The 20,000-nt window shown below is 49.0% G+C and overlaps 1 protein-coding gene across 6 annotated transcripts in view; it reads right to left on the bottom strand.

The window, feature by feature from the left end:
• PBX3 (PBX homeobox 3) overlaps positions 1-20,000 on the bottom strand; it is a 106,859-nt gene that overhangs the window by 5,512 nt on the left and 81,347 nt on the right. For all 6 annotated transcript variants that reach the window (XM_065695891.1, XM_065695892.1, XM_065695894.1 and 3 more), the window contains 4 exons: positions 15,283-15,524; positions 9,671-9,861; positions 7,605-7,740; positions 1,160-1,325 (listed from right to left, as the gene is read on the bottom strand). In XM_065695891.1, the coding sequence (XP_065551963.1) occupies positions 1,160-1,325; positions 7,605-7,740; positions 9,671-9,861; positions 15,283-15,524 (735 nt within the window). The remainder of the gene's footprint in view (positions 1-1,159; positions 1,326-7,604; positions 7,741-9,670; positions 9,862-15,282; positions 15,525-20,000) is intronic.

The following is a 20,000-nucleotide window of genomic DNA, read 5'->3' as shown; positions in this document are numbered from 1 at the left end:
TGAATAACAGAGAGCTGCAAATATATAACCCCAGAGACCTGAGGGCAGGGGAAGGAGAAGAAGACAGGAGAGGAGAACGAAAGGCAGTGCACAGCAGAGGGAAAGCTGCTGGCCCCGGTGCAGGGAGAGCACCGGCTGCCACCCAGGAGCTGGGAAAGCTGGAAGCCCCGTGCAACCCAGGTCAGCTTTTCCCTCTGGAAGAGCAGCCTGTACAAACAACAGGTTTTCATGTCGAGAGCTTTCCTCCAGTGGATTGCTCCATTGTGAGATGCTATCACCAAACACTCGGAGAAAAACTCCTTTTGGGTCTGTGCTTCATGTCTCCTTCACAAGGAAACGGCAAGTTCTAATCAGCCGATTTACTACCATCAGAGGAGGAACCTTTTCCTTACTTTCATTTAAAAGGGTTTTTTTTTTCCCCATGGATCTTTATACTCTTTAAAAGTTGTCTACAACTGAGTCGCAGGAAAAGTTCACTGTAAATAGTGTCAAACACATCTGTGTTGCGTGGAAACCTCTGCCTCTGGAGCCCAAAAAAGTGACTTCCTCTTTACATGCTCCCCTTCCTAATTTAATGCTTAGATTTGCACAATGTCAGCAACACACTAGTGAGGCAATTTTTAAACACTGCAGAAGAACATGTGGCGGAGCAACTCCAAAATAAAAGCTGCATTGTTAGATTTCTATATATATAAGATATCAACTCCATTTCAGGCAACCTGGAGTTTAAATTCTAATTAGTGCACGCTAAAATATTCCTCTGTTTTGTTCTTATCTTGACAATAAATTTAACGGCTCTTACAAAACCAGACTCTGGAGCTTTGCCTCATTTGATGTTATTTTCATTGAATGAGAAAAAGCTTAAAATATCTATAGAAACAAAGAAGCTGCCAGAAGCCTGAGCCAAGCAGACATTACCATTGCGGGAATTATGTGGGCCCTGCTCTGCTCCCTTGTGAGGCTGCAGGAGCTTCACCACTGAAGCCATTGAGACCACCTACAGCAGCGCTCAGCCCCTGTAATGGTCCAGCCTGGAGGTCCCTGGGCTTGGTACCACAAGTAGGTCTGCTAAGGAGCTGCAGCCCGACCAGACTCCCTGGGGCACCATCCTTTAGGGACTGCCCTTCAGGATGCTTTAATGCACAAGCCGGGTACGTACCAGAGTTTGGTGTGGTGGGGGAGTTTGTCTGGTTGTTCTGGACCGCCGCGGCCACGGCGTGCGCTGCGGTCACAGCCGTCTTTGCCGCGTAGAGATTGGCTTCTTCCTGGAACTTCCCGATGTTCTTCTTGTACCTGATTCTCTTATTGCCAAACCAGTTGGACACCTGCAGTGGAGAGAAATGGGAAGGGTGAAGGACACAAAGCGCTTGACCTGGCAAAGCTTGATCCCTTTGAGATGTCAGGTCTGGTCTAGCAAATATACACGTCCCAGCCCCCAAACCGTATCTGCTGAGTACTCTGGTTAACTAAGCAGTAACCAACAAGCAGTTTAATATTACTATGGATATGAGTGTGATCTGTCTCTGCTTCTCTGTTGGCAAACTGATGCATGAGGGGTGACTCTTTGATGATGACACAAATCCTGGAGCTTGCTGTAGCATTTAGTGCAGCATTGTCTCCTACTCCTATGAGCCATTTGTCAACAAAAGCAGTGCAAGACCCCAAAAGCTGCTCAAGGGGGAGCAAGGTCCGGTGGAGAGAGGGTGAGCAGGTAGTGAGAGCGATTGTTCTTTATTTTTGGGCTGGAACAACCTTGGCAGCCCGCTCATAGAACCGTGTTCGGTCGGCTGAAGATGAAAGGAATCATATAAATCAGTAATGGCTGAAAAGCCACTTTGTCATCTCCCTTTGAAGATACTGTACTGAAGCCAAGATGGCTCAAGGGGCACCAACTATTCACCCACACAGAGGTCACGGCTGGAGCCTCTCAGAAAAGTTGGTACAATCTCTCTCACTGGCTTTGTTTAGCTTCAGCTGCTGTAACAGAGCTCCTAAATAACAAACCCAGTTTATAACATGGACGACAGGCATGGCTAATGAGACAAAAAAGCATCTGCAACACCACAGAGGTAAAGGGAAGGGGACCAGCAATAACACAAGTGGTAATCACCAGCCCCTGGGCACGGTGTGAGGCCAGGGTTGGGGTCCTGTGCTCCCCCATGAGCCATGGCAGCTCTGCAGCACCTCTCCCATCCCATGCTCCACCGCAGTGCCTGGCGAGGCACCCCGCTGCAGGCAGGATACAAATCCTACTGTATTTTATATAGCACAGCTTTTGTTTAAACACAATTAATGAAAAGCCTCTAGCTTTTAACAGTAATACGTGAGGTACCTTATACATTCCATTCCCTAGGTAATACTCCACCGAATTCTATATATTGCACTTAATATTACCTTGTCAGTCAAAGAAGCAATAATACATTAATGAAACCTAGCAAATAATTATTGTGGACAATCAGATTATGCTTTATTAACAGTTTCATAATTGAGGAATCTCTGTACATCAACGGTATTGTCCATGGATGTGTGCAGACCCCTCTGTTTATGCACGCCCCTGGACCAATCAAACAACAGCCATCACTAATAAAGGTTTATTTAATTCTCACAGTAAAATTTTAATATCACCAGCAGCCTGGGGAAGCCTCAATGAGTGGATTTGCTTGACATCAGATCGTTTCCATTCTGCTAGTCCCAATACTTCTTAATCTTTAATATCAAGGCAATTAAAATTAATGGCCACTCATCCAGAGCCACTGTGGGCAGTGTTTCCTTGACATCAATTGTTTGATGGGATTACCTAGAGGTTAAACTAACAAGCAAGGTTTAATTGGAAGCAATGAGAGGAGCACCGATCGTACGTTATGTTTAACCCGCACACCGCATCCAAGTGAGTACCCAGAAATGTTAAACTATTTGTGAGACCAAAGCACGCACCCTGTGCACGGGCAGACCACGGCATCCCAGGAAACCACAGCACCCTCCAGGGTTCTGCAGTCACATCCCAGGTCCCTTCACCCCCCGGCCAAAGGACACTTTGCTCACATCAGTGAGAGTCTGCAGCAGAGCGTGCCATGGCCCGGGGACGCGCAGGGCTCTGGCAGCAGCCAGGCGTGCACGGCCGACATGGGCGGCTGGATGTGTCCAGGATGGGAGCAGGTCACTGCTCAAGCAGTGCTGGGCAGGATTTAGGCTGGATTTACCACTGTAGAATTCTTCCTGTGGTGCTGTGCTGGCTGCTTGATGCTTCCCCTGCCCGCCCGGAGCACACCTCACCTTAACCAGGACCAGGATGCTGGTGTTGGGCTGCTCCCAGTCAGCATCAGGACTGGGAAGAGCCTCCCTGGCTCCTCACCCAGCCTGTGCTTACCCTAAAAATGGAAGTTGTCTCCATTGCAAGCTGCTTCACAACACATTTTTCATTAAAACAAACTATCTCTTCACATAAAAAAAACAACCAACATCTTTCTCCTCCTGATCATTGAAGGCCAATTAATTAATTGGGCTTAATTGTATATTACATTTCAAACAATACCGTTGCACTTATTTATCATGTTAATTGCAATGTTAAATAAAAAGACAATAAATTATTACTGAAATCATCAAGATGCCTAATGTGGGATTTGGGATGGGGCAGGCCTGCTTCTTGTCTGCTTTCATGGGATAAATCAGTGCTCGTTCTGCAAAAGATGCAGCTGACACGAGAGCATCACTGCTGAAATTAGTGGATTACACATTCATGGATCACATGGACATTTTTCCATTGTGTTTGCAAGCATCTGCAGCAGTTTCTGTTCCACATGTAATCAAATGGCACAAAATAGAAAATTTTGAAAACCAATGTGCCACTATCATGGTTCATGAGCTAAACCTAAGAATTTTACCTCTAGAAACTATTTAATTAAACTTAAATCTCTTTTAACTTTGCTTCCCATATGAAGTCAAGGGCTAAGAGCCTATATATCCACAGCTCTCCCTATCGAGCTGCTTATAGAAACAGACCCAGACTCCAAAGTAGCACGGGCAGGAGGGGTGCTGAAAACCAGCTCCTGCATTCTTTATTTAAAAGAACAGTAAATATATTCCCTTGTCAACCACATCCTTCTTTTGTTTGAAGCAGTGAAAAATTTTATTGCTGTAATCCACTGACACGCTTTCAGCAATGACTATGCCCTCTCTATAGCCCATATGATAGACTGATAGTTGTTCATGACACCCTGAAAGAGGCTCATCTGCAAAAGTATAAAACATCAGCCTCGCAGCCATGGTAAGGGGAGAACAGATGATACAGTTTATCTCCCTCCAACACGTGCTGATCGGGTAGCTCTAAATTACAGCCGACGATGCTCTCCGGTAAGGACATTTTTTTCCCCTGGAATTACCTTTTCCATACTCTTAAAAATGCAATTGTGCGAGGTGTTCATCCTCACAAATAGTTTGTCTTTATGTTTTTCTTGAAAAACCTTCTCTACATATTATTTTAAACACCGATATCAAAACTGAAACCATCTATCTCCCATCTGCAACAAAATGATTCTAGGAGACAATTTTCTTTGCAGCTCGGTGAAGTGCTATGGCAGCAAGATTTCCAGTGAGCTGCTTCATCTGGGGGGAGGACGACCCAAAACCTCACTAATTAAGTGTTTGATGGAGAAAATGTTCTGCCACGAATCTGCCCCCAGCATTTACAAGGCACTGACAGTGGAAGGAAGAAACACCTTGGATCATCGTTAGGAGAGGCTACCAAGGAAGCCTGGCTCAGCCAGGAGAAGGACAAAGCCCCTTCATCAAACACCAGCTCTAATCTCCAGGAGCTTGGAAAACCATCTGTTAACTTTATGGGTTTTTTTTTTCCCCCATTTTCCAGCTCTTTTTGTACCTCCAGGGCATTTGTAGCAAGGGAGGTAAGCAGGGCATGGTGCCAGGCACGGCGATGGCTGAGGGACTCCTGGTCGAGCCTGGAAATACGTGTGCTCAGGGAATTTTCCTGGAAGCCCAGAGTGAGGTGTAGCTCAGTCACTCGCTTGGATGCCATTGCTTATCCCATGCGATGCTGCTCCTGCCAGTATTTGAAAAGACTGCTCAATTCACCCCTGATTTCTGGATTGCATCCTCTGACTTCTGCTGCCAACCACTACAGCAGTGTGCACTGGGCTATTTTACAGTGCTTGCTCAGAGCTTTTCTGCTACATGGCCTCAAAAATACATACATTTTTCAGTACAAAGAAAGACAACTCCAGCCCAGTTTGACCTCGTAAATACCAACCCTGCAGTCCCACTGTGCAGCCTTTGGAAATGCCTTTGAAAATCAAAGATTAGGATATCCACAGTGCTCACATTTTCTAGCTGTGACAGCAGATCTATCAGGAACTTAAGCAACCAGCTGATCACAGGCACTCCCTCTCTCACATACATGCTCCTCTCCCATCAGATGATGTATTGCCCCGTGTTCAGGCTTTCCCATCATCCAGAGGTTTTCCCAGCCTTTTATAGTACCTTGCCAGAGCAAAGCACCAGCCATGGCCCCAGACCTGCACTTCTGGCAGATAGAGCCCAGGCTACGTGCCCAGCGCTGCCCTTGCTCCAGCCTGGAAAACATCACCCTGCAAAGCTTGGGATGCTACAGGGGACACAATGCAGCTACTCCCACTGCTCACACAGACTTCCTAATGGACTCAAAAAACATCTAATTCAGGCTTATATCAAATATTAAAGAGACAAACCTATACTCATGTCACAGGCTTACTGCTGCTGCTACATTTTTGGACCATCTGCCTGCCTTTTATTTCATTTACAACATATACATTAAATCTTATCAAACAACCAATTAAGAAAGAAATCAGATCTCTTAGCGCTAGAAGCAATCAGTTATAGCTTCTCAAATGTTCCATCTCATTTCCTTCAGTCACTTCAGCCTTATCTAGATCTAGCTTTTTATCTGTCCACTCTGTGGCATCACTAACTCCTTCTCTGCCAGCCACAATTCACCGTCTGCTGGGTGAAATTTTTGGACACCACTTACTGGAGGAATTGCTATAAACCATCTCATGCCAAGAGGACTGGAACCAGCAACATGATGTAGGGCTGCAGATAAAGGCGCCAGGAACTTGTGTGCTCTTGGGCTGTTTGGCTGGTCCCAGGCATCCACAGCAGCTGGGCATGAGTTTGGTGCTGAATTTCATCCCAAAATATCCTGCCCATCACCACAGCCACTTGTAAATGGACTAGGAGAAGTGGTCGTCATCCCTTACCTTCACCTGGCACTGGCACAGGGGCTTCCATCTCACCTGGAGCACAGTACATTCTGCATACCAAGCAGTGAGCAAGCAGAGAGCAAGGCACACATGTCGCTGGCCTCTCATGTCAGAGGGCAGTTTTGCTAGGGTTTCTACTGAGGGCGCATCCAAAGTCAAATAAGTAACATCAAATTTTGGGGGGCTGGGCAGCCTTTCACTCAAAAGTCTTCAATAAAATGCCTGAATTTTTCATGCATTCAGTGAAGACCTATAAAGTAAATCTCGATTCAGGTCTTAATTATAAAGCTAAAGGTTGCATTGCTAATAATGCCAATACTGCAGCCTGCAGTCATTAATAGTTAACACATTCGCCGCAGGCATTGTTCCTCTAAAGGACCTGAAATATTGATAAGTGGAGCTGATGGAGCTGGGAGGAGATGGCACACCGGCCCTAGCAATGGGCAATGGGGTGCTGGGAGAACCTGGGAGAGCTGGTGAGCTTTCTCTGCCACCCAAGTGCAACCCTTCCTGTACGAGCTGGATTTGCTATGGGAATAATCTGGGTTTCTATCAGATGTATAGGCCACAAAAAATGCAAAACGCTGTTCTGTTCTTCGAACTATCTGGTGACTGAAAGTGAAGGAAAGCTCAATGGAGCACTGTCATGGGCCTGAACATCACTGCAAGCCCCAGTCCAGAGCTGCAAAGGTACTTTGGCAGCTGTAGCCAACAACAGTGCACATTCCGATCAGGGAGACACTGGTTTTGTCACATTAACTTCACAGTAACATCTGTTACATGTGATAAAAAGAGGAAATAGGCCCAATACACTTTGGGTAGAGAAACCACTGGTGTCACTTCAGTGTACTGAGAGGCTGAATTTCTGCCTGGCTTAGAAAAACAACTTCCAGCAATCAAAGAAATTCTGATCTATAGAGATAGATTATATGTTTGTCAATAAACTGGCCTTCCCCTGAAATAATGGGAAGATGTAATGAATTCATAACAGACAGTAAGGCTCAGCAAGAATCTTACTGACTGTGCAGAGACAGCTGACTTAAAGTAGGGTGCTAACCTTACTGCCCTTTTAATTCTATCTTTGTACCCCAGCACAACCCCAGCCACCTGCAGGCACACTGCCTTTCCTGCAAAGCTCAGTCACATTCCACCACCCTGCTGAACTTTATCATGGTCAACAATGCAAATTTGAAAGGATTACAACAGTGCATCGCGCAGGGACCTGCTCCATATGGCACACCTCTGCTGGAAGCACATCCCAAAGCCTGGAGTGGGGGCGGCAGCTTTGCAAGGGGAGCCAGGAGGTCAAAGCACTGCCTGGGATGCAGAGCACAGGGGCTGGGACTTGCTCACCTGCGATACCGTGATGCTGCATTTCTTTGCCAGCTCTTCTTTGGCTTCTTCACTGGGGTAGGGGTTACTGAGGTGGGAGTAGAAATACTCATTCAAGATTTCCGTGGCTTGTTTACTGAAGTTACGCCTTTTCCGTCTGAAATGAGAAAAGCAAACCACGGCTGTTCTTCCAGACGCAGACAGGTCTCTGGCAGGGTCAGTTGAGTGGAAGCACCCCTCACATGCCCATGCCACAGCACACAGCAACACAACAGCACTGCCTCAGTACCCTCAGTCCCTTTGGGCCAGCCCTTTAAGGGTCTGGATGCTGCTTCTGGTTCACTCCATTCAGCTCCATGTGGGTTTCACCCCACATTTGAGTGCTGTGGCAGGAAACACAATGAAGCAAGAGGCGAGGCAGGGTGCTGAGCTGGGCTGCCCACCTGCACAGCCCCACCTGAACCTCCACTGTTAAGTCTCTCCATGCTGACAGCAGCCTAAGGAACCTCTTCCCATTAGCAGCAGGTCAGCTGGGGCTTCTGGGTGAGCACAGTGGAAAAGGACTAGGTGGCCTCACTGCCACCGTGTCCTCATGTAGCACTCGCTGAGCTAATTGGCTTCTGTAAGCAAGTGGCTTTCAAGGCTTTGTGAGGGAGACCCATCTGTGCATCCTCCTGCCGAGGGCTGAGCAGGGCCCAGGCTCTCATGCTGCCAAGGACAGGTACTGAGGGGAGCACCGCATCCCTCGGCATGCAGGCAGCTGATGCTGCATGCTCACCAAGCAGGGTACCACAGCAGCATCAGTGCGGCTGCGGTGCTTTCCCTCCGAGCCGACATTGGCTGCTCTCCTTCTCCCCAGAACATCCCCTCGAAAGCACCGGTTAAACATTTCCTTCAGAGCTCCCTTCCCCTCAGGGCTGGTTGCAATCAAACTGCCTGCGCCGGAGGCCAGCAGGCAGCCGAGCGCAATCCCCAGCGCTCTCTTCCAGCAGTATCACGATGCTGCTAACTACACTGTATCCTGGAGCAGGCAGACTCTCTCCCTAGAGCTATGTTTATCTCATTACTGTGCTTCCGCTCATTTTGCCTTATTTACCTTCCTCCTTTTTAAAGAAATCACTTTAAAATGTGCATCTGCAAGCTTTACCTTTCGCAGTTACTGGAGCTCTCCATAGACGCTTCCTCCAACTGTTTGTAATTACCCTAATTTGCCACACCTGCCAGTGACCTCCTTGTTAATAAAATTATTTTGCTCTTGTTTAGCTCCTCGCAGCTTTCAGGTGTGAAGCAGGAGAGAGCTGCTGAAGGGAGGCTCTGCATGGTGCCGGCTGCTCCTCCCTGCTCTGCCAGGCTCAGCGCCTGCTCTGCCGGGCTCTGCCAGCTGCCAGGGAAGCCCTATGGAAGGCATGGGGATGGGGATCCATATCCCACCACATCGGGGCTTCCAAACCGATGCAGCTGTGCCCATAGATCCCTTTCTAATCCCTTTCTGCCTGCTTCCTCGCAGCCTGTTTTGGAGGCTGGTGTGCTGTGTACCAGCACAGGGTGTCCAAGGGTGCTGCCTTCTTCTGTGCCCCAGTCAGGCGACAGCTTGTTGGGAGCTGGGCCAACAGATCTGGCTTTCAGAAGCATCACTGTCCTTCTTACCTCGGGCGTGTACAGCTGCTGACCCAGCATCAGCCACAGCTCGTGGGCACATCCCTCCCAGAGAACTTGGCTCTTCCATTATGGGGTCAGTGTTTTGCAAGGCTGGCCTTATGCTGCGAGACAGCGGCACCGGCAGCCAGTGAAAGAACTGCTGGGGTGACAAAAGAGCCCTGTGCACAAATCTGATGTGACCCCCAGATGAGCAGGGCAAACAAGCATCGGGTAAACAAGCCCAGTCTTTGCACTGCAATATGTAGAAAAGACACTGCTGGTTATGAAAGCTCTGTGCATGAACCCTCCCTTTCACTGCAGCTGCTGAGTGAAGGACAAGGGCCCTGAGTGTTTGCTGGGCCAGAGCAACCTTTTCCAGCAGGTCCCTGCCCATGAGGGGACACAACTGCCCCCCCAGGAAGAGCCAGGGGCACTCGCCTGTGCCTTACCTGGCATCGAGGAACCTTGATCTTAAAATCATTACTGCTTCACAAGTACTTTGTTTGAGTTGCATCTGGATGGAGCTGAATTTTCGATGAATGATGCCCACCATCCTTTCAATCTCCTTGGGAGAAATGGGACGTGTCCGGCTCTGTTCTCTGAGAAGGTTCATCACATGTGTGGTAAATTCGTTACATGCCTGCAAAGGAAGCAGAGGTTTAGAAATTGTTCTGTGCCATCCCACAAGGACACAGACTCAGACCTGGCTGTTCGGGGGCAGGCGGTGACGGGGAAGGGGTTGAGGGACCCTCACGTAGCCCTGTCCCCTCTGCCTGTGCACAGCTAGAGGAGCAGCTCACACACACTGTTAATGATACCCGGGACTGTCCTGCAGCAGCCAGGGGAGCTGAGAAACCACAGCACAGCTGTTTCCATGCTTTTCCCTTTCAATATCCCCATGTTCCCAGACATGGGGAGAGGAAAGGAGAGGTTGGGATCTGTGCGTGTAATGACTGCGGCAGGAGGAGGATGTGAGCGGGGACCAGCACACACTGAGCAGCCAAGTGAGCAAAACCTGGGAAGGGCTGTAACCCACTGGGCCCAGGCAGGGAGCAGGCAGGGTTAACACCCCACAGCCAGTGAGGACCTTTCCATGTGTGTCCCCTTAGAGGTGGGGTTCAGCAAAGCCGTGCCTGAGCCTGAAGGAGGCACTGAAGGAGGGAAAGCACAAGGAGGAACCATCAATTATCAGTCCCAGACTACACAGGTGAATGGACACAATGATATAAACTTCTCCAGGCTGCATCATTAACAGACACCACTGGATCTGAGCCTCCTCATGACCACACGGCTGTCACGCTGGCATCCTGGCTTCCCCCATGCAGGCTGGGAGCTGCCACCAGCTCTGCTGATTTATGTCTCTCTTATCTCTCTCAAAACCAACCCCAGGGCTGCTGTCTGCTGGGCAGAGCTGGGTGGTGGCCACGGGGCTCATCCCTTCCTGGGGCTGGCCTGGTACTGGAACACATTTTGGGCACAAATCTACCCCTATCACAAAGAGGAGAGGGGCTGGGGTCTGCCGGCAGCCAAGGCAAACTGCTCTGGACTCCCAGGACCCGCATCAGATGAAGGTGGATGTGTGCAAGGCTGTGCATTGGCTGTGCAAGGACTAGCCATCCTAACACAGCAGTGGGCTGCGGTCATGGCCAAGACCACATGATTTCACTCTCATGCATCTAATGTAAAGGGTGATGAGCATGATGCTCAGCAACCAGTAAATCACATGGAAGAAGAATCTCATCCAGGCCCCATACATTACATATCTGTTTGACTCTAGTTCCCCTTTTCTCTCCACAGCCAGGGTGAAAAACATCTGCATAATTTGTCTGACAACTCCATTTTGGGGGATTCTCCTGTGTTTCAATAGATGGTGCGAGGGAAAGAGTTAAAAGTGAAAAGTTTATGCATCTAAAACCTCATAATTTCCTATAACATTTGCTGAACGTCTCGCAACTTATTAAGTGAAGCCATCTATGAATGCAAATGCTGATTAGCAATTTGGCAATAGCCCAACATTCGCAGAATTCACATAGCTTTTCTTTAAACCAGTAGTTCATACATGATTAATTAGAACATCTCATTTATGTAGTGTGCACTTTAGCTCATTACTCTAAGTAAAATTCGTTAAGTATTTACATTTAGATAATTAAAATCTGGGTACACCCTTAAGAAAGATGCATACACTTCAGGCAAAGTGATTTTTTTTTCTTTACACTACTGAAAGTAAATTACAGGCTAATTTACATCCTTGCAGCACCCGTTTGGAAGCAGTGCTCTGGTGAGGCTCGGCGAGCCTTGGTGCCGGCACCCTTTGCCAGCTCATCACCGCTCCACATCAGTCACTGCTCCACAACTACCCCAAGCCTTTCTGAGCTCCAGGTTAAGGAGTTCAACACATTTCATCCCTGCTTCCTATCTGCAGGGATTCTCTTTCTATTTGGACATCTCAGGCAGCAAAGCTCACAGAGGTGACCAGCCACCACTGGAGCAGCTGGGTACCAGTGCCTGCTCCTGCCGGCATCACTGCACTGGGACCACATCCTTCCTGCATGTCACCTACCAAGATGCCTGGACAACCTTAGCATGCAAAAGCTTAGGTTCAGCCATCTGACCAGCAACCAAAGCTCCAGCTCTGGCTCACTGGTAAATGATGCACAGAGGTAAGGTAATGTAGGCACAGAAACACAGGAACTCCCTCACTGAGACAGAGAGCAGATCTGACCATCCCAAAAATGCACCTGAATCCAAAGAACATCTCAGGCACACAGCTTGCCGTGTGGTCCCTTATTTGAAGATCCAGGGAATTCATTTTTAAAGTACAATAAAAATGGCAACTGTTGTATTAAAAATACTTTCAGATACATCTTTTCTAGGGGAAATATTTTTCCATGAATATAGTATCCAAAATTAGATGCTTCAAAGCTAAGATTAGTTTCTTGCTTTCAAGAAGCAAAAATCTTTCTCTGAATTTACTTGAATTGCTTGATGAGACTTCCCTTGGTTACAGCTACTCAGAGAGCCTGGGTTTAAGGTATCTTCCACCAGCACCTCCCATCTGCAGAGCCACTTCAGTGCAGCACAGGGGAAGCAAGCTCAGAAGACTCTGATGCTTTGTCTTATTTTCTCTTGTTTATTTATAGCGTCCGAGCTACTCGATCCCTTTTTCAGTTCTATTTTTCAGACCTCTGCTTGGCGCCCAAGACATTATTAATAATGTCAGGTTATAAGTGATGGCCTTGTTAACCTGCTCAGAAACCTTGTAGGAGCGGGGATGCTCCTGCTAAGCCTTAATGCTTCATCAAGACTCCTCAGACAAGCGCAAGAAAAAGAGAGGAAATGGCCCAAAACAGTCTCTGTGGGGCTGGTGGTGGCTTCCGAGCAGCCACACTTCACCCCAATTTGGGGTGAATTCAGAAGACATTTGTGAACTCAAGAAGCAGGTTCCCAGCTGCTCCGGGAGACCTGGGACCCTTCCAGTACTTTTGCCTACAGCAAAAAATGTATTTCAGTGTAATTATAGAAGATAGCTTTCAATATGTCATCTCTATTATAGTAGCTGTAAATTATGGAAGGAGCTGCCTGTGTACGGCCATTTCTCGCGGCGCACGGCGAGGGGAGGGCTGTGTGATGGCGTGACACACTTTCCATTTCTCTTGCTCTCTCTTTTTTTTTTCTCCCTGAGTGCATTCCCTTAACTGGCAACAAATATCAGGATCAAACTCCATGGGAAAGCATCTCCAGGAAGCTGCTCTGATTCCTGCCGCAGTGGGACCACAGGGGAGGTGGCAGGAGCTGCTCCAGCACAAGGCGGGTGTCCCTGCATGGGGCTGAGCTGCAGGAGGGCACCCACCTCTCCAGAACCTGCCACCTCTGGAGGCAAAGATGCAAAGTCCTGGCTGCCTCTTGGCTGTGTTGAGACAAACCGGCAGGAGACAGTTTGCTGCCACGCCAGGGAAATGATCATGTTTCTGTAGAGCAGATGTGGCTGGGTGTCAGGATCAACAGGGAATTGTACATGTTTCTGATCAGCTCCACTTCTCCCTCCTTCTTAGCAGCAGCACTTGAGCATCCTCCAAAGTTTCCCGCGGTGTGGACGGATGGCTGTGACATTTCAACCGAAACCTTTGTAAATGGAGCTACAGGGCTAAAACTGCTCCTGCTTCCCCCACATCATTAAACTTATTAGAGGCAAAGGACACTTGCCAGGAAACAGCTGCAAGCACCAACCTGCAGTTGCTTTGGCCCCAGATCTACCTGCAGCCTGTGTCCCTGTGGCTTTATAAGACACGCTCCTGCTGGATGGTGCTCATTAATCCCCATCCCAGCGCTATGAGCTGCACACTGGGGCCCTGCAGCACAAGGCCCAAGGGGCCATGCAGGATATTCAGGCTCCTTGGAGGGTGTGGGATGGGGGATTTGTGTGAGGGAGAAAAGGAGATTTGCACAAAGACCCTGTCTGTATTTGCTGTTATTTGTTCACTACTTGAACAACACTGTGAAAGAGGCAGCATAGGTAAGGCAGTGCCCCTGGCACCTGAATCACACCACACCACGAGCATCTGAACCACGCCACGTCACCATCACCTGAACCACACTGTGCCACCATCCACCGAACCACGTCAGCCCCATGCCAGCCCTATGCCACCCAGCCCACAGTCCTGTCAGCATCCACAGCAGGATGCTGCATGGACTGTAGCAGTGGGTGCCATCGCCTCAATCCTCCTCCACACTCCACCAGTGCCCCATATCCACTCCCCAGCACCCCATCACTTCCATCCACTGCTTATGCTTGATGGGCACCACTTGGCTGTGTCAGCACGGCCTGGCACCCACCATGCCTTTGTTTCTGGTGGTATAAAAAACCTAAGCAAAGTAGCCAGGGACCTTCCAGAGGGTCCTCACAAGAAAAAAGGGAAACTCTAAAATAAGGAGTTATTGAGGCAGCCAGGCCCCTGCTGGGGATGCAGAAGGGGAAGGATGCAGAGGCAGAGCATAGGGCTGGGAAGGAGCCGGGCATCTCAGTGCACTCCTCTCCTCACCCTTGTGTCTTCAAGTGGTTTTATCACTGCCTCTGTCTCTCTTCTGCGGTTTTGGTCTGCACAGCCCAACACTTTGCTGTGATGGGATGGGGGCAAGCACAGGACATCCCCGGGCTTAGCTCAGGAAACCACCAGCTGATGAGGTTCGCTGAGCTGATTAGGCTCAGGGTTTACAAGCTTTATTAGGACACCTCTGGGAAGGGAAAATGAAGACATCGGTTGAGGCTTGCAAGGGCCAGGGGTCTCGTGCTTTTCTTCCCTCCCTTCTCCTTTAATGCTGCTGTTCATTGCGAAACCAGAAAAGAGCAGAGGCAGAGCACTCTCTCCCACGGATTACAGGGAAACTGGCACAGTGCAGCCTGCACCCTATGGGCAGGAGCCACACTGCATCCAGCAGCACATGGCAAACATTCCTGGTACTACCAGCATGGCAAATGTGGCAGGTCACCAGGTGCCAGCAGTGAATGTATGCCCATGGGTCTCTGCAGCACTCTCTTCATTCCAAACAAAGACACCAAATGCCAGTGTCCACCTGAACTGGACCTCCCTATTCCCTATATCCATAGCAGCATCTCCCAAAGCCTGGGCCAGGCACTGTGCCAGCACCTCACTGCCCACTCCCCTGCAACCTGCTTAGGAGCCCCTGGGCTGAAATCACCAGCACTGCCCCTCGCTTTGCTTCCTGCATTCCCCAGCCTTGTAACACTTCATCAAGGGGCACAGAAGCAGCCCCGAATGACACTCTCCTCTCTCCCTCTCAAAGGGGAGAAACAAGGGCTTAGGTGTTGCTTTATGCAGTTACAGACAACAGAAAACACTCAGACATGCAAGACATGCATCCTGGTCCAGTGAGAGGCTCCTCAAAGCCCAGTGGACTCCAAGCATGGCTCTTTAAGGGGGAAAGGGATAGGGAAAGGGAGTAGGGATGTGGTCTGGAGCAGGGCAGCGGCGGGCGCTCGCAAGCAGAGGTGTGGAGGAGAGCAGCGGCAGGTACATGTACAACTGAGAGGCTGATGTCTGACCTGTTCATATTTCTCCAGCTCTGTGTGATAGATTTGTCTGATCTGGGTCAATTTGGCTCTGTAATCTGAGTGTTCAATAGAGTTATCTGAAGACCCTCCAGAGGCTGCTGCGGCTGCAGCTGCTGCCGCCGATCCCCCACCTTTCTCCGGACCTGAGACTCCTTCTGCCAGAAGCATATTGTCTAGTCTCATTAGCTGGGGATCGGGAGGGTCTTCCTCCTGGGCTCCTCGGATGCTCAAACCTTGGGCAGAAAAGAGAGAACAAGAGAAAACACAGTCAGTATTTCTCACATCTGCCCGGCCGCTGCCCGCTCGCTGCACGCCTGAGAGGAGCCCTCCTGCCCCATGGGGCCATGGGGACCAGCCCTGCCACGGCCCTGCCTCCATCCCTGTGGTGTACCCAGATGGTCACCCTGCACCGGGACAGCCCAGGCAGTTGCCACGGGGTGATGGCAGTGCCATAGAACACTTGATTCTAACACAGAGCAGGAACACCTTCCTGCAGCTTTTAAAGGACCCTGCATGAGTTTTAAACGCTTCACTGTAAGTATAAAGGAGCATTCACATGAGTAGAGTATTCACATGAGGAGAGAGACATACATCTTCCATTTCTTTTCCAAGACATAGCTACCTCTATGCACATCCACCCAAGCACGCTCCTTATCCTATACATTATATCAGTTTGATGCAAGTGTGGTAAAAGTATGTGCATTATTTATTTGGAAGTAATTGATTTGCTTCTCATTTCCTTTCAAATGGATCTAAGCACCATGTTAGTCTTACGGAGACTTGTACCACTGGATTCCATCCCTCCTATGAGGTCCAAAATGCCTGGGGAAAAAGCTGTCACTCGCTCCTCAACCACAGGAGACTTCAGGCAAAAAACAGGGAGATGCTGTGGCTCCCACCAGCACAAATCCCATGGATGCAGCCACTTCCATGCATGCCCGTGGACTCCAGCTCCACACACATGGAGCTGAAATTCCACACTGGAGGAGGGAAATGGAGGAGACAGAACTGGGACCATCACCTTGGGAATGGCAGTAGTGGGAACAGGGTGCAGAGGCTCTGACGGCTGCTCAAAAGTGAGGATAGACAAGAAGGAATCAAAGTTCCCCTTGCCATGCAGGCATTTGGCTGCTATCGCGACACTGGGATACTGAGTGTGTGTTTAAAATCAACAGCACTTCTGCACTGTATTGTTGGGAACATTTTAAATCTCATTTTTGTTTTAAATGGAGAATTTCCAAAGCGATGCTCCGTCAGCAACCTTTTCCGCATCCTATAGATCAAGGCTGACAATTTGTAAGTTTAATCAGGTCACGCAGGCACGGTGCCAAGCTGCTTCCAACAGTGCCAAAAAGAAAGTTTAAAACTAATTACAGTAGTACAAGAATCACTAGAGCCGTTGCTCCTTGATTCAGTGTTCCCATTAGAAGTGTACCTCAACCATGCACATCCCTACCCAATTAACCTCTTTAAATCTGTTTAGGAGCAGGTATTCGTGCTCTGGATAGAGTCTGCCCCGTGTGTGCCCATCTCTGCTCCAAACGGGCTGCACCTGATGTGGCAGCACCACCCACAGCTGCCATACACACAGCTGAGCACCAGTGATGCTGCTGCCAATGCCAGCCGGGAACAGCAGCCGCTCCATACAACCAGATCCCACCCTCCGTGTCCTAAACCCTACACACAGCAGGAGGTGACCCCCTGACAGGCCAACCTTCCGAAAGCACAGCCTTAATCTGGCTCTAAAATACACGATTTAAACGTGTCTCCTCCGTTTAAAACTATAATTCCATATAATTTCATGGGAATAATAAAAATGTCTCATCAGCTCTTTAAATTATTTCTGTTGCCTGCTCAGAGGTCCACAGATGAGCACGGTTTGACAACACCATGCATGGTCCCAGCACATCCCCTGACTGGCACACGTGTGCTGGGGACAGCCCTGGCACAGCTCTGGCCAGGGAGGGTGATGCCACACTCAGGGGACCCCATGGCAGGAAGGGAGATGATTCCCAGCTAAGGGAATCCTGCACTCATCCCAGCTGTGGCGAAGCCAGTATGGCTCCACTGGGAATGGTCCATCCCTTGTCCCCTCCTTCCCTTTGGACTCACTGCAGCGCTGCTAACACAGGGATGGTTTTTCTTCATTGTTTTGGTGAGCGGCTCCTCCTGTTTATCTTACTCCTCCTCTGCTCTGGTGTCAGTGTGTGTAACAACATTCTGCGTTTAATCCACTCCAGTGCCCATTTCCTTCTCATGAATGACTTCTGTTGTTTCTCCTTTTTGCTTCTGGACTCAATTCATGTTTCCGGTGCTCTATTCCAGCTGTTTTTCCCCAGCTGCATTTCTGCTATGAAACTCATCCACCCTCCCCGTCTCACAGCAGCAATCCCACTCTGCTCCCCTGATGCTGCGAGATGCCAGGCCAAAACCTGCAGTAGAATAATTTGGTACAGTTGCTGCGATTTCTGCATCATTTACTTCCACGAACAGGCCAAAGATTAAAGGGCTTTGTCCAAAATGACACTACCCACCCAGGCTTAAATTAATAAGCAAAATCCCCAGCCTTCCTTGTATAAATCTGACCAAGGACAGCAAGCATCCCCCAAGGTTTAAATGCAAAAGCTGGTGTCTGCACCGGAGACTGAAGGAGCTCGTGAGAGGCCCTGAAGTACAAGAGGAAGAAATTCAGTGAATAAGGACAATGATGAAGCCACTAAGGTGTCTCACACACTACCCCAACATACATCTCTGGAGCTGGTGACAGAGGGGTTGGCATATTGTGTTCATCTTAATATTAAGGAACAATCCCACATCCAGAGGCTTCAGTCCAGAGCGAGTGAGCCGGCAGACAACCCACAGACAAAGGAATGACAAAGTGCGTGTGTGTGGATATAACATTTGTTTTGCCCCTGAGTGAGACGCATTATTCATTTGAATGGCAAAGCCACAAGTTGATTAACTGATTCTAACAAGAATTAAGCTGTGTGTTAATTCAGATCTTTCCTTATGAACTATACGGAGCAGATAGGCACAACTAATAGGGTCTGGTGTCCCTGGGGGCAGGGGACAGTAAAACTGATGAACTCCTCTGCAATCAGTGAAACATGCAGCTCTTCGGCAAGTTGCAGAGGCCACCTTGGCTGTGGGTCGAGAGCTTTTAATGTTCTCTGATAACGGGAGAGCATCTCCTGGGCTCCTCAGCAGGGAGGAACACTCGCTATCCCCTGGCAACACATCCACTCCTCCCAGCACCTGCCTTTATAAATTACTCTTCGTTTGAATACAGTGATAATATATGTATTTTTTGACATATAAGCTCGCACTCAGTGGCTATTGTTTCCCTTTTTTATTCCTCAGTATATCAACCTATGAGTTTATTACTGTTTAGCTCACTGACCTTTCAATGCATCGTGGAATTAAGGTGCAGAGCGGACGGGAAAGAACACAACAATACATCACTTCCAGCGAGCTACCGGCGCGCTAATGGCAGCGGATGTGCGAGGGCCCTGGCGCGGCAGCACACTGACCAGCACCAAACCCCCATCAATAACCTGCTTGGAGGGAAGGTTCTGCCTTGGAGAAGTATTGCCATGGTCCACTATTGTTCACTAATGCCTTATGGGCATTTGGGTCTGCACAGTATTTAAAATGCAGCATCCTTGGTGACAATAGCGTTCTATAAGTTAATAAAAAGCATGTGTGCTACTGATTTTAATCTGCTTATAACTACAACGCTCATTTCAGTATCTCGATGATTTAGACAAATCACATAAACAGACACTAAAACATTGTTTAACAATGAACTTGGCTTTGTTATAAGACCACAGTTTTAGCATATCTTTCAGCAAATCGTAATTAGCTGTCTTTCAACATGCTGTGCACCTGCCCCCACACATAATAGACGAGAGCATCTGCATAGACTACTGCATTCAGAGGCCAATAAATAAATTGCAGGTCAAAATTATTACAAAGCTTTCTTCGAATAAACCCCTCTCCTTCACAATACAAAGCTGCAGATATGAAAAGTACCTAAAGCCCACTCAAATGGTATGATTACAGGGGCCGTTGGAGTTTAATAATCTGACTGTAATTCAGGCATTTTCAACAGCTCATTAAGGGTTCATTAATATATGGGCAAGCTTTTGAATTATAAATAAGCAGATTAGAAACCTGCAGTGTCTGAACTGTACAGCAGTATCCTCGCCAGCAGAGTAACACTGCAAACACGAGGATGGGCTGACCCGGCAGAGGTGAGGTGGAGGTGCAGGGCGTTGCATCACCCCCTGCCTCCTCCATCCCATTTATTCCACCTATGGAAAGCGCTGCCGCTTCCCTGTGCCAACTCCCTGAGCTTGGGAGCACCTCAGCCACCAGTGGGAAGGTCCCCATGGGGTGTTGGCCCCCCACATGTGAAGGCAAAGTTGATGCTGTGATGAGCCCATTTTACAGACCGCAGGGAGAAGCGGCAGGGCCTGGGTGTGGGGAGGGTCCCTGCTTCACTGCTGGCCATGGAGCAAACCCACCTCAAACCCACCCATAGGGTCCACCCAGAACCCCAACCACCCCTCTGGCCGTGAGTGCCAACAGCCATTGGGCACACATCAAGGATGCATCCCTGCAGGAATGCCGCATCCCTATCAGCGTTCAAGGCCAGGGTGGAGCAAGCTGCTCTAGTGGGAGGTGTCCCTACCCATGGTAGGGGGGTG

The sequence above is a fragment of the Lathamus discolor genome, chromosome 15 (genome assembly GCF_037157495.1).
Source record: "Lathamus discolor isolate bLatDis1 chromosome 15, bLatDis1.hap1, whole genome shotgun sequence".
Classification (NCBI taxonomy): Eukaryota; Metazoa; Chordata; class Aves; order Psittaciformes; family Psittacidae; genus Lathamus; species Lathamus discolor.
Note: the sequence above shows the minus strand (reverse complement) of the source record. Positions and strands in the feature narration are given on the sequence as shown.